The sequence below is a fragment of the Clarias gariepinus genome, chromosome 8, assembly GCF_024256425.1.
Source record: "Clarias gariepinus isolate MV-2021 ecotype Netherlands chromosome 8, CGAR_prim_01v2, whole genome shotgun sequence".
Lineage (NCBI taxonomy): Eukaryota > Metazoa > Chordata > Actinopteri > Siluriformes > Clariidae > Clarias > Clarias gariepinus.
Window position 1 is genome coordinate 18,976,383 of NC_071107.1, and position 13,210 is coordinate 18,989,592.

Sequence of the window (13,210 nt, forward strand, 5' to 3'; positions counted from 1 at the left end):
CCAACAACTGTACACAACACTCGCTTAGGCGCCATTTTGCTCCAGCGGCGAAAAACAATGGCCGACAGCTTCTTCTCACTCGGGGCGGGTCTTTGCTAAAACACCAGTGTCAATCAACTAGTGTAGGAGCGGCCTCTTGTGGTGTGGCGTCACATCGACAGGCATTTGCGATTGGCCTGATTTCAGAAGGGGCATGTTATTGTAATAAATGAAAAGAAAACCACTGGGCGGCTCTTTATCATCGTAGAGTGGTTGTGTACGCACTCTCCTAACACACAGTTCAGTCCAAACAGCTTAAAAAAGTGCATGTGGGCCTGTATGACCCCTTTAAGAGCTTTTAAGTTGTGGCCAAGAGCCAGTGGATTTCATGCAAGGGGCAATCCCCAAAGGCAAAGAAGGGTTACGCGCAAAGGAATTAGTACCCTTTCTGTGTGGTTTAGACCCCGGTTCCTGACTTTGGGTCCCATTCTAGGTCCGTCTTGTCGTCGCAAGATGCTAACAACAGACGCTTCCCTTATCGGCTGGGGTGCGGTCTTGGATGGCCGGCCAGCCCAAGGGAGCTGGAGAGGCCATCTTCTCGCATGGCACATCAATTGCCTCGAAATGATGGCTCTATTCTTGGTCCTATAGCATTTCCTCCAGCAGTTGAGAGGCTACCATGTTCTAGTGCGGGTGGACAACACATCGGTAGTCTCCTACATAAATTGGCAGGGCGGACTGTGCTCCTGCCGCTTGAACAAGCTAGCGCACCAGGTTCTGCTTTGGGCATAGGACAAGTTCCTGTCCCTCAGGGCAATTTACATTCCAGGGAAAATGAATGTGGGAGCAGACTTATTGTCCAGACAAGCTGTGACACAAGGGGAATGGAGGCTCCAACCCGAAGCAGTCAGTCAGATCTGGGAAAAATTCTTTACAGCAAAGGTGGACCGCTTTGCCTCTCAAGAGACAGCACAATGTCCCCTCTACTACTCTCTGACTCTGGCCCATATTATGCCTTTATGCGTTTCCTCCGATAGCTCTGCTCCCAGGAGTCCTGGCAAGGGTCCGTCAACAGCATTTGTGCCTCTTATTGATAGCGCCCTGTTGGCCGACCAGAGTGTGGTTCTCGGACCTAATATCTCTACTTGACGGCCCACCATGGGTGATTCAAGTGAGGAGGGATCTTCTGTCTTAGGCACAGGGGACAATATTTGGGGTTGCTGTAGATGGAGTTGCTGTGGGAAAGCACCCTTTAGTTGCCCGATTCATTCGTGGAGCTAAACGGTAGAGGCCACCCACTAGAGCCACTGTCCCTTCATGGGATTTATCTATCGTGCTCGAAGGTCTAATAGACACCCCTTTCGAACAACTAGAGTCAGCGCCTGTCAGGTTTCTGACCCTTAAGATGTTTTTTCTGATGGCCATTACCTCTTTGAAGAGGATTGGAGATTTTCACGCCTTGTCAGTCTCCCCATCCTGCCTAGACTTTGCCCCTGGGCTAGTCAGGGCCATTTTGCATCCTCACCAGAACTATCTTCCGAAAGATCCATTCTCAACCATGCACCCTGTTGTTCTTGAAGCCTTCCGTTCTCCTCCTGGTACAGCTCCGAAGCAGGAAAGACTTCACCTACTGTGTCCAGTACATGTTCTTCAGATTTACGTCCACCGCACCGGCCAGTGGCGTAAGTCAGAGCAGCTATTTATATGCTATAGGGGCCGCAACCGGGGGGCGGCCGCCACTACACAGACCCTGTCACACTGGGTGAGAGATGCTATTGCCCTCTTCTATTCCCACTTTGCCTCTAGGAATTAAGGCTCACTTAACCAGGGGGAATGCCTTATCTATCGCTCTGGCAAGAGTTATACCCCTGCAGCAAGTGTGCGACACGGCAGGTTGGTCCTCTCTACACACATTTGTTAAATTTTATAGCCTGGATGTTCATGCTACTCGGGGCTCACAGGTCCTTGAGTCAGCTTCCCAGAGATAGTTCTGAGACCTCCTCGGCCTTTGTGCGCACACGCTACACAACCTTGGGGTCCAGACACTTGCAGTGCGGCGGAGTTGGTATTTTCATTCCCATAGCGTTTTCACGCAGCATCGGGTGTAGTCTTTTCAGGGAACAGGGTTACAGCAAAGTAACCCGAGATGCTCTTCTAGACTAACCATCGGGTTCAATTTTAAAAATTTTTTAAAAAAATTATGAATTTAATCCATTTTGAAAGAAGGCTGTAACATAGCAAAATGTGGAAAAAGTGAAGCGTTGTAAATATTTTCTAAATACTTTTCGGATACACTGCAATTTATGGGCGCGAGGTTCAGTTTTAATAGTGTACTGTATGTACCATTTTTTGGGGGGGGAGAAAGCCATGCTGTCTCTCTTTTGTTTGTGTTTGGTGAGAATTGCGGCAGCTTGTAGGTGCATTGTTGTCATTTCTGTGTCTTCTGCATACTGTGTGTATACACGATAATTTATTGCGTTGATTGGCTCTGCTGAGTGACAAGTATAGCCACGCCCACCTCGTCCAACAAAGCACTAGATGCCGTGAGCATAAAACTGCTCAAAACCTCCCTTCTACTCAATATTTTGATTTCATTTATGGCACAGGTTTAACTTTAGGCAAATACTGAAACTTCAACTGTTCAGCAACTGTTCAGCAACTTTTGCATTATGCTGTGACAAACTCGGCTAAACAGACATACAGACATGGTTTTAGGTTCCCCAATGTATGAAATGTAAAGATAGCATTCAAAGAGCGAGTTCTGACGAATGTGAAAAACAAATCCTTCCTTATATTTACAGTATATAAATATTGAATAAACTATTGTCTTATACACTCAAACATTCTCAATAGATTTTGTTCTCTTCTAGCAACAAATCTCTGTGCAGCTTTTATCTTTCAGTAGGACATGTTCAAATTTAAAATCCATTGTTATACAGTATGTCAGGTAATTGAGGCAGAATGCAAGTGCAGTGTATGTTTTATGTGGGAAAATCCAGCATATACTGTAGACAGGGTACATATTAGGCATGTAACCAGAAATGGTTAGATAAATTGTACTAAACAGATTAAACAGTGTGTTCTAAATGCATATACAGTAAATGCAGAATATATGGTATAAATTAGATGTGCATTATTGTACTTATTATAATGATTATAATCATGATGATGATAATTATTATTATTATAAAGTTTGTCAGAAAGGTTAGCAGCCCCACAGACAAAATAAAAGGGTTGTCTAGTACTGTACTTGCATAAGAGATATATCTTTGAAAAAAAAATAACCAACTAGACTAATAAAAAAATATGGACTACAAGCACAAACAAAAATAATAACCTTGTAAGTGTGGTAAAAATCTATGTGAGTTATGTAAGGTTAATGAACTGTGCGAGTCAGAATTCATACACCGGGCAACAGTGCTGGCATTTATACCTTAGTGTTTCCAGTTTTTCTGGTAGAATAGTTGTGGAATTTACTTACTCATTCATTGTCTATACAGCTTATCTTGTCACGGGAGGCACTGGAGCCTATCCGAGGGGCCCCACAGATAGACCCTGGATTGGGTGCTAATCCATCACAGGGCTCAAACATGCACTGAATCACACATTACAGGCAATCTGACCTAATTGGCTAATGCCAATTAGCCTAATCTGCATGTCTTTGGAATGTGGGAGAAAACTGGACCACCTGTGGAAAACCCACTAAGGACAGGGAGACATGTAAATTTTACTCAATCCCTTGACCATGGAGGTGTAAGACCATAGTGCTAACCACTGTGTTAAACAGAAGACAGATAAACTAATAAAGGAGTAACATAGAACAATCAGTAACACAGTGAAGCATTTTTTTTTTCATGTACAATCATGTACAAAATTTTGTACCCCATCTTTATATTTTGTGTGTTATTGTGTAAGAACATAATAACACAAACATCTGATCATAGCGTTAGTATTAATCAAATACTTCAGAAGAGCAACAGCATATAACCTTTTTTCACCATGGCATTATTTATTTAACAAATATTTAATTTAATAAAATATATTATGAATAAATAAAAAATGTGGGCAACACAAAGTAGCCCCTTACTGCTTCCACAAGATTTAAGAGGGTAAGTTGCAGCCAGGTGCTGCTAATCATCAGCCATTAATTAACTGATCATCAAACCCCTATAAAAGCAATAAAAGCAAACAATTGTTGCTGCACATTAACCTGGAAAAAGTTATAAAACCATTTCCAAACAATTTGGAGTTTAACGGTTTACAGTGAGAAAGAGTGGAAAGTATTCAAAACAGTTACCAATCTTCCTGGGAGTAGAATCCCAGCACATTCACCCCAAGGTCACCCCATGTTTGAGGAAAAACAAACAGCATTTCAGCAGGAACAACTCAAACCCACTGTCAAACACAGCAGTGGAGGGGTGGTGATTTGGGCTTATTTTTCTGCATTTAGAAGGGTTTACTATTAATACCAGCTCCACAGTAAAAGACCTGGGCATAATATTAGACAGTAACTTATCCTTTTTCAACCTTAGAAATATTGCCAAGCTTAGGATCATTTTATCCATATCTGATGCAGAAAAGACTTGACTACTGTATTGCATTACTAGGTGGTTGTCCTGCATCCGCAATAAACAAACTGCAGTTGGTCTAAAATGCAGCCGCCAAAATGCAGCTGTCACTAGATCAATATACAGTCTATCAGTTATACTGAACAGCATCAGTGGCGATTTCTTTAAGACTGCAAGGGAAGCTCAGCTTCCCCTATAATGTCTCAAAATTAATAATCAAATTATGTACTATTGTATTAACAGTTATTGACTAAAAATGCGTTAGAAAACATTCATCTCAAAGACGAGTTTGATCAGAATCAGTAAGATATAGCAGGTCGGCTGACTTGATTTTCTTCTCATACATTCCCGTAGCGTCACAGTGCATTTCCCCGTTGAAGCCCAGCGTCCATTGACTTCAATGTGGCTGCTTTGAACGTTTTTTTTCAGTGCCTTGAAACTAGACGGTCATTGGATAAACGCTGCGATTATGTCCCGCCCACGGACGCTCAGCGTCTCTGGGGGTGAATGAGGAGCAAATGATGAGTGGGCTGGCCTGGACTCCGAGCTTCTGCATGATGATGGGGGGAGCTGTTTAAAGGGCGGAACCCCTTTTTTGATTGACAGCATGTCTTAAGTATACATCAGCGCTACAGAGATTCAAGTTCAGTCCCATTGTCAGGTTATAGTACAAACTTTCGGGTGGCTCCCGCACTTAAATTCAACTAAAAAGTACTGAAAAAGAAAACAAAACTCAGACTTTATATCCCAGGTTACATCTCGCATTTGCCAACCAGGAAAACTCCCGGTACTCCAGATGGCCAGTCCGCCACTGCCCATGCGGATTTGCAGGTGAAGTGCTACGATGAACTGCTGCACTCTGTATTGTTTGCTGGTGATATAAACCATTTTTGTTTGTACAAATCATTCTTTAAATAATAAAAAAAAAACATATTATAGCCTTCTTGACTTTGCTCAGTGTTTCAGCATTGTAAAGGTAGTTCATTCATATAATTAAAGTAGCTTCTGGAAGGGGAAACTAGCCAGAATTTACGTACAAATAACATAATAAATTTTATGATGAAGTCCTAATATGAGCTTCCCCTGTTTCAAAAGCTAGCAGCCGCCACTGAACAGCATCTACGCTAATTATTTTCTTTTCCACTTGTTTTTTCTTTCTCTACCCATCCCAAGGCAACTCGAGATTGTGCCAGCTACAGTAGGCATAGACCAACCCTGCAAAGATCTTTAGACATCCAGAGAAGGACCACCTTCAGCTGGATTCTGCTGTATCATGCAACAGAACAATGATCCACAGTACATTGTGAATCTACAAGCTATTGAACCATGTGGGTATTTAGTTTTGGATGCTTTTTTTCCCTTTTGTCTTAATTTTTGTTAAAATAAATAATGGCATGGTGAAAAAAACAATTAAGTCAAATGTACGAGGTTAGTCGTTTATGCATGTACTCGTGGTCCAAGTCAAAACCATAATCAACCAAGCTATGGCATTACAGGGCAAACTGCATTCAGTTAAACTCACAAGTACTCCTCCTCTGTAAAGATAGGTATTCTGGAGGGCTGCAGGACGGTGATCTCCACTAGAGTTGTATTCATCTTCACTGGATCACCCTCATCAAAAGCGATCACTATCAGCTACACACACAGCACGATGAAGATATGAAGGCATGGCGAAACATAAATAAACACAACTGCTTAAATAAATTGTAATAAAAGCAAATTTTCCTCCATGTCTGTAACTCAAGTCAGTGATTAGTTTTAAACTCACTCTAAAAGTGGTGCTTGGCACCTCATTCAGGTTCACTTTAGTTACAACTCTGCCTGTAGTTTCCTCTACATCAAAGATGCTGCCGCTGTAGGGAGACTGCTCCTGGTCCACTTTGTACCGCACCGTGCTGGCTGGTGTCCCCTATAACAAAAGTTTCATTTATCATTTATATGCATCTTACAGAATGACAGTTTATGCATTATTTTTTCATCTTCTAGCAAAAAAAAAAAAAAATACAAAATAAGGTTCATAGTATAATCATAATAATAATAAATTAGTTTATAATAAACTAATCTAAAAATGATTTTAAGGTTGGGGTACAGTTTCATGTAGTCACACAATCAATGATCTGCATTAATAACTGTCAATATAAGGTTCTTAAAAGCATATTCATATTCTCATAGGCAGAGATGATTTAAAGGGAGATTTCTGAATGAATGTGATTAAGGTATCAAAGACAATAACAACACATTGCAGCTTCAACATTACAATCCAACCTCCAGAAGACTGCATAAGAATTTTAATGAGACAAAGTGATTTTTTTCTGATGGATATAAATGAAGCTGCAACAGATGCTATGAAATCTAACCTTAGAGAATTGTATCTTTTCATGCCTTGGAGAAGTTTACAACTGTGCGACTGTACTAAAACAAACAGGTGCACAAATTTCCTTGTGTATACACAACTAAATATGTTGATATTTTATTGTCATGCAGAAAGAAAATGAGTGGAACAGGTGCAACGGACACTTTTACAGATGAAAAGCAAACATGTACAGCTTACTGTGTTTTGATAATTCCCTCCAGCATTTCTTTTATTCTGTATTTTTGCCAATTTCCTCCTACTCGCTAGCGCTCCCTTATCACACGACTGCTCAACCCAAGGAGAGTAAGGACAAGCACGTGTTTCCTCCGAGACATACGAAGGCAGCCAACAGATCTTTTTGAACCATTGCTCATTATTCACAGAGCACTTGGAGGAAAACTCTAACTGCTCTCTTTTGCACTTATGAGCTTACATCAACCATGACTGGTTAGTGTCACTGTAATTGACAGGGGAGACAGATTATGTTATCCCTCCCAAGGTTTATTCAACATTTTTGGAAGATCTCTCCAGGGTCAGCACTTTGTTAAAGTCATCAGCAAAGCTGTAAAGTTTTTTGTAAAGTTTTCAGATATGGGTAAATGTCAGATATGGCAACACAATAAGCTTTAAGACTGTCCTGTCCTCTTTAAGAGGGAGGGAAAAAAGAAACTTTTGAGGAAACAGCTCTTTAAACTTGTTATACTGTGAATGATGGCAGTACCTTCAAATTAAATGTAAAATAAATGCATAAAAAATGTTAATGTTGGCAAATGGTCTAATTAATTAAGTGATATCACACAAAAGAGAGTGCTGTCGTATCCAATATTAGTACAACTGTGATGCAGATGTAGGATAGTGTTAAAGATATTTTAGCTGTGCTGATATTCAACCTTGAGTACACATTAGTTTTGCAAATACCATTTATTATCAACAGATTTTGATTTGCTTGTTTATTTAACCAGGTATTTTTGCTCCACCAAGACATATCTATCCATGACTGGTGGCACAAGCAACCGAAAGTTGGTGTGAATAAAAGTAGTGTGAAAGTAGTTTTAAATTCTTAACAGTATTATGTAGCCAAAAGGAGAATAAAACAAAAAAACAAAGATGGTGGACAGTCAAGTTATTTCCACTTATTTCACTCTTGGATTTCCAAAATTAACACCTAAATAGTGTAAAATGGAAAGATAGGGTACTTGTTCCACACATTAAGTAGAAGATCCAAGATGGCGGCAGCACGGCAGTAGCATGCAGCAGCTGCTCCGGAGCCAAAATGGTGCTACTTTAAAGTATTGAAATTTTCGAATTGTTGCATTGTCACTTTGTCGCTCTATGGCACATTTGCACATGCATTTTATGTTGTCTCTTTTGTATAAAACATATAGTTTTTCTGTTGATTTAAAATGTCAATCTATCTTGTCTCAGCTAGCCAGCTAATTAGGTGTCTAAGTTAGTTAGTTAGTTTTTTTTTATTTTATTTTATGTTGTTAAATTTATGTTGTCTTGTCAATCTGTCATGTCTCAGCTAGTCAGCTAATTAGCTTTCTTAGTTAGCTTGTTTGTGTTTTGTTAATTTATGTTGTAAATTTATGTTGAATGTGGCACCTTTGGTCCTGGAGGAATGCTGTTTCATTTCACTGTGTACTGTATATGGTTAAAATGACAATAAAAGCCTACTTGAATTTTACCTTATTAGAGAGCTAAATGGGATTCAGCTTTGTGTTTAATGCGTTTTCTGAACAAAATTTTAGCTGTGAAAAAAAATAATAAAGGCGATTCAGAGGCAATTCGGAATGTTTTAAAAGCAAATACTAACAAGACAAAGTGTTGTTTAAGATGACATAATGTTATCAGATGTGTTTTCTTGCTTAAAGTGCTTCTGTGACTGTTTTGGAAGACTCTTTGTAGTACTGCAGACCAAGTTAAAGATTTTACTCTAGTTGGGGTTAAAGCTCCATAACTTTACCTCACAGTATTCTGTGTGATATTCTTTTTTTTTTTCTTTTTTATAGTGCAGTATCTGCTCTAGGGCATGTTTTTGATCATGAATAAAAGCTTGTTCTTTCACTAACTTCTGCACTGGAACTAACTGCTTAACAGCTACTCCAAAAATGTTTCATGTGTTATGTTATGGTAAACACAAACAGTCATTATGAGTGCAGGACTGGGGAGAAACACTGCACTTCACGCCTCAAAGGGCAAAGAAGAAGCTGAAAAAAACATCAGGTGCCCCAGTTTAATGCCAAGCCTGTGTCTCTGTGTGGTTTCCCTGCAGCATTTACCATAACAAAAAAAAAAAATATATATATATATATATATATATATATATATATATATATATATATATATATATCGTATGAATAATAGGGTTTCTGGAGCTTAGAGGCAAAGACAGCCCAAACTAAATATGCATTTGGAGTGCAGCAGCATGAAAAAGAGAGGGCACATAGTTGGCAAAGATGGAAGGGGCATATTTGACCTCACTTGACTATGAGATCAAGGCTGTGCCCCTGACAGCTTCCTTTGGGGACAGTAATGGATGTCCAAATGACTGGTCATTACTGGCTGTTAGATGGTAGTGAAATCCTGTAACCTTCCCTGGCCTCTGTACAGTTTGGGGCAGTCATGAAACCGCAGATAATGAGATCTTTCACATCAGCGGTGGCTAACTTGCTACTGCGGAAACAGCCGGTGTTAGAAAGGTAGTATCAGTCAGTATAATGGGTGTAATTAAGGAGACTTTAACCACACACCCACTCACACAAATGGTCAACTAAAAAGTGGATTTGGAAGAGGGTAAGTGTGTCTCTTTTCCGCATTATGAGTTGAGTTCTTAGGCAGTGCAAACAACATTTAACATCATGCAAGGCTCTGCTGCACATTTATTACGAAAGAAAGCAATCCAAGGTCATCAACAGACCAACAATTTCACCAAATTAAATACAACAAGTTTTCCAAATCAAAGCAGGAGACAGACTAGTCCCACTACATAATCGCATGCATTACACTCCACTTGGTACTTCCAACAATTTGCCTGGAGCTTTTTGCCAAGATTCAGATGGCACGTAACACATTCTAGTCCCAAGATTCTGCCTGCGGCTTATCTGGTATGCAGGGACTTAGAGAGTGATTTATTACTGGATGTTGCACTACTGTGTAGTATCATGACAAAAAAAGGGCTATTCATAATTTACTTCATAATAGAAATTATTCATAATTGGTTTATAGTGCAAACAAGTACCATTGTACTCAGTGTATTATATGGGTTTCAAAGACAACACAAAGGGCAAAGCTTTTATAAGTGCCTCTTTCAATATTGCTCTCCTACAATCTACTGTAATTAGCTTATCAACTCCTTCTGCCTCAAAGGTCACTTATTCAAGTTCAGCACAAAAAGACTATACATCATTGGTGTAAATATAGACACATTCTTTATAACTGGTCACCAATTAAACCATGTTTAGTGCTTAAGAAAAAAAAATCAATTTGGGAATTACTAAACCATTGCTAAGATTAGTGCTGCACAATTAACTATGTATAAATCCAGATTGCAAAACTGTCCTGTGCGTGTGGTATGTATATCACTCTCACTCATCATCTATACCCCTTTATCCTGTACTCAGGGGCGCGGGGACCTGGACCCGATCCCAGGAGGCTAAGGGCATGAGGCGGGGTACACCTTGGACACGGTGCCAATTAGAGACCTGCGCGGGACGGATTTTTCTATCCCGCTCTTGCCCGCTCCCGCAAGATTCTGTCCCGCTCCCGCAAAAATATATATTATTTTCTCCCGCTCCCGCCCGCAGTATTCAAGTTTTGTCCCGCTCTCGCCCGTAAAATCCTGCAGGTAAACATATAAGTAGTTTTATTTTTACTGCTTCTTCCCGCTACTATGTTATTTGTTTCAATTGCTTTCCTTTTGAGTATATATAAAAAAGAAACAGAAAATAAATATGTTTCGTTTTATTTGAGTTTGATTAAATGGAATGTTGAAATGAAATGATAAAATACGCTAATAATTTTTGCAATGAAAGAAAAATAATAATAAACGTTGATTTCTTAAGTGGTCAAACAGAAAAGCAATTGGCTAATACTGCTTCAGAACGTTAGGCCTTTTTGTCTTCAGCAATGTCCAAACATTGAACATAAGTTATCTTTATTTCTCAATAAATAAAAATAGGCCATTTTTTATATTTAGCTAAATAAATAAAAAATAAACTGAATTAACTAAAAAAAATGTAGGCCTACTTAATGTGTCCATGCAGGAATAGCATGTCATTCACTGATGAGGGCTTCAGATTAATGCGTTCCGACGTTGCACTGGCAGCCGGAATACAAAGTAGAGAGCTACGCGGGACGGATTTTTACGTCCCGCTCCCGCCCGCACCCGCATTCACCCATCAAATCTTGTCCTGCGCCACACTCTGTGCGCTGGGTACTCCCGCGGGAGTGCAGGTCTCTAGTGCCAATTTATCACAGGGCATATGTGTGTGGATATATAATATATATAATGTTGTTGGTCCTTCTGCTGCTCCCAGCAGGGGGTCGCCACAAAAAAACCTAATGTACGCTCCTCGAATTTGCATAAAAATAGAAATGAGCGAGTGTGACAAAGTTACCAGAATAACTCATATTCTTCAGCAAGCTCAGTAAAACCTAACAGCTGTTTTCTAATGAAATATTGACTTATTGTTTCTTTTATAACTCTTTATTGCTCTTTATAGAAGTTTATTTTATGCAGAAATGTTTTTAAAAGCATCTGTTGCTTATGCCATATTTTTGTATGTGCCCAAGGCGTTTGCACAATACTATGCGCAAAAATAACTGTTAGGTTTCACTGAATTAATAAGCAAATTAATAAGCATTAAGCCATACCCCACATGGGGGTGTTTTGTAGTTCTAATTTTGAGATCTTTCTGACTCCTTCATTATTTGAACACTATTTCAAGAGACATTATTCATACTAGACATTTTTATTAGTATTATTTGAGGCTATTTGAGACTAGTAGATGCCTAAATTTATATGATGATGCCGAGAGGGAAGAGCTTCCAGGCTATCTCTCATCTGGGACATCATCTTCCCTGGGCCACAGACTTGTCTCTTCGTGCAAAAAAGCAGACGGCTCGTGCTATCGGCTGTTTTATGGCTGCGATGGTCTCCGCGAAGAGGCACGTGTGGCTGAATCTCATTGGCATCAAGGATAAGGATCGTGCATTCCTCCTTGATGCCTCCATTTCGCCTTCCAGCCTTTTTGGCAACGTCGTTAAATCGGTCGCCACTAGGTTCATGAGGCGAGGTTATATGAACAAGCCTTCGGGAAATTCCTTCCCTGACGTGTTCAAAAGTCGGGACTGTCGGCCACCCAGTCTCGACCGGGTCTGACTCTTGCGAGGCATAAAACACACAAGGAGAGTGTTTTTGAGCCTGGCGCCCCCTCGTAACGTTTGTGCGGTGCGCCGCGCTTCGCAATCCGCCTCAAAGAGGTTGGACCGGCATACTGTCTTCTTCACAAAGAAGTCCTGAGGCTCATGTGCCCAGGACCATGGGGGTGGTTGAGAGGCTACCATGTCCTAGTGCGGGTGGCACTACAGTAGTCTCATATGTTAATCTCCAGGGAGGACTGTGCTCGCGCCGCTTGAATAAGCTAGCGCACTAGGTTCTGCTTTGGGCACAGGACACAGGACCTGTCCCTCAGGGCAATTTACATTTCAGGGCAGATGAATGTGGGAGCAGATATGTCAAGCTCTAACACACAGGGAATGGAAACCCCACCCCGAAGTAGTCAGTCAATCTGGGAGAGATTTCATGTAACAGAGGTGGACCTCTTTGCCTTGCAAGAAACCACAAATGTCTCCTTTACTACTCTCTGCCCCTTCCAGCTCCCCTGGGTCTGGACGCCTTGGCCCGTATGTGACCCAGATTACGGCTTTATGTGTTTTTCCTGATAGCTCTTCTTCCGGAAATGTTACTGATAGCGCCCCGTCGGCCAACCAGAGTGTGGTTCTTAGATCTAATATCTCTCCTCGACGTCTCACCGTCGGTGATTCCAGTGAGGAGGGATCTTCTGACTCAGGCGCAGAGGACAATATTTCATCCCTGGTCCGAGCTCTGGAACCTTCACGTCTGGCCCTTGATCGGGGCCAATTAAGAGATACTGGTCTTACCCAGCCAGTGTAATTGAAACTTCTGTATTTTAAGTGCAAGAGCTCCCTCCTCTAGAAGAACTTATGCCATCAAATGGGGTGTATTTGAAAGTTGGTGCATGGCAAAACATGTAGACCCAGTCCACTGCCAAATCGTTTCAGTGCT

At 40.7% G+C, this 13,210-nt stretch overlaps 1 protein-coding gene across 1 annotated transcript in view; it reads right to left on the reverse strand.

Annotated features, from left to right (window-relative positions):
• pcdh15a (protocadherin-related 15a) overlaps window positions 1–13,210 on the reverse strand; it is a 232,779-nt gene that overhangs the window by 54,530 nt on the left and 165,039 nt on the right. The window contains exons 23-24 of the mRNA XM_053502509.1: window positions 6,316–6,456; window positions 6,070–6,182 (exon numbers count right to left, since the gene is read on the reverse strand). Of these exons, the coding sequence (XP_053358484.1) occupies window positions 6,070–6,182; window positions 6,316–6,456 (254 nt within the window). The remainder of the gene's footprint in view (window positions 1–6,069; window positions 6,183–6,315; window positions 6,457–13,210) is intronic.